Here is a 1,542-nt window from a genome sequence, read left to right as displayed (position 1 = left end):
AGGTAGCCACCCCTATGTCACTGAGCTTGCTAGGGTCCCTTTGTGTTTACCCTGTCTAATCATGAAACTACTAATATCTTTAAAGTACCCGAGGTGCCAAAGGTAGTTGTTCCCCAAAAGAAGATCCCTGAGGCCATTCCCCCCAAACCGGAAACTCCTCCCCCTGAAGGTATGGTCAAACTACCCTAAGAGAAAAATAAATATCCATTTCAACCAAAATGTTACATATATGTTTATATGTAGATGTGTATATATATATATATTGTAAATGTATTAGTACATAAAGGTAGTATATGTAAAAAATGTCAATGATTATCCAAAATGTCTTCGGTGATCATATAGTATTTCTATTTCTATTGATTTCACCTTTTCTAAACACAAATTACAAATTATCTTTGAAGCGCCTGAAGCACCACCCAAGGAAGTCACTCCTGAAAAGAAAGTTCCAGTAGCGCCTCCCAAGAAGCCAGAAGTTCCGCCTCCCAAAGGTATGCGTCCTTACATGTTGTTGGCCCCCTGCAACAGGGGCTGAGGGGACTGTGTTCAAGTGTCTGTCTAGCAGTTTCATTAAATGTATTAATAAATATATCACTAGAGTGTCCTTTGTAGTTCTAACTAAAGCCACTAATATCTTCAAAGTTCCTGAAGCTTCTAACAAAGTTGTGCCTGAAAAGAAGATACCAAACCCTCAGGTGTCTTTTACTTTCTCGTCCTACCCTAAGGGGGAACAATATACCTTGTATGCCTCATATTCTTACAAAATACGCCTCCATAATTCATAATTTCTGAAATTACTAATGTCTTTCAAGTACCTGAAGCCCCTCAAGCAACTGTTCCTGAAGAGAAAACCCCCCAGGCACTGCCCAAAAAGGCAGAAGCCGCCACTGTCACAGGTACTTGTCAGCTGAACTAGCCTTCAGAGAGATCGTCTCCCATTCTTGAAAGTCAATGTACACCATTGTCTCCACTAACCTAAATGATAAAACTACTAATATCTTTTAAGTGCCTCAAGTCCAAGAGACTGTCCCTGAAAAGACAAGACCAGCGGCCCCTCCTAAAAAGCCAGGAGCCACAGCTGTCCCAGGTACATGTCAGCTGAGCTAATCTTCAGAAGAAATCTCTCTCCTGTTCTTGAAAGCAAATGTGTGTATTGCTGTTAACTAAATATAAAACTACTAATATCTTTTAAGTGCCCAAAGTCCAGGAAACTGTCCCAGAAAAGACAAGACCGACGGCCCCTCCTAAAAAGCCAGAAGCCACAACTGTCCCAGGTACATGTCACACAGATCTTCAGAAGAAGAAATCTCTCTACTGTGCTTGAATACAAACATAGACAATTGTTCTTTATTAACCTAAGTTTAAAACTACTAATATCTTTTAAGTGCCTGAAGTCCAAGAGACTGTCCCTGAAAAGACAAGACGAGTGGGACCTCCTAAGAAGCCAGAGGCCACAACTGTCCCAGGTACATGTCAGCTGAGCTAATCTTCAGAAGAAATGTCTCTTCCATTCTTGAAAACAAACATGGACCACTGCTCTTTATT

General features: G+C 40.9%; 1 protein-coding gene across 2 annotated transcripts in view; it reads left to right on the top strand.

The window, feature by feature from the left end:
* Positions 1 to 1,542, top strand: part of Ttn (titin) — a 273,795-nt gene that overhangs the window by 144,765 nt on the left and 127,488 nt on the right. The window contains exons 157-158 of one of the 2 annotated variants that reach the window (XM_029536008.1): positions 80 to 169; positions 402 to 488. The exons of the other annotated variant lie outside the window; for it this stretch is intronic. Of the exons in view, the coding sequence (XP_029391868.1) occupies positions 80 to 169; positions 402 to 488 (177 nt within the window). The remainder of the gene's footprint in view (positions 1 to 79; positions 170 to 401; positions 489 to 1,542) is intronic. 2 annotated transcript variants of the gene reach the window in all.

This window comes from Mus pahari, chromosome 3 (genome assembly GCF_900095145.1).
Source record: "Mus pahari chromosome 3, PAHARI_EIJ_v1.1, whole genome shotgun sequence".
In the NCBI taxonomy this organism is placed as follows: domain Eukaryota; kingdom Metazoa; phylum Chordata; class Mammalia; order Rodentia; family Muridae; genus Mus; species Mus pahari.
This window is presented reverse-complemented; position numbering and strand designations above follow the sequence as displayed.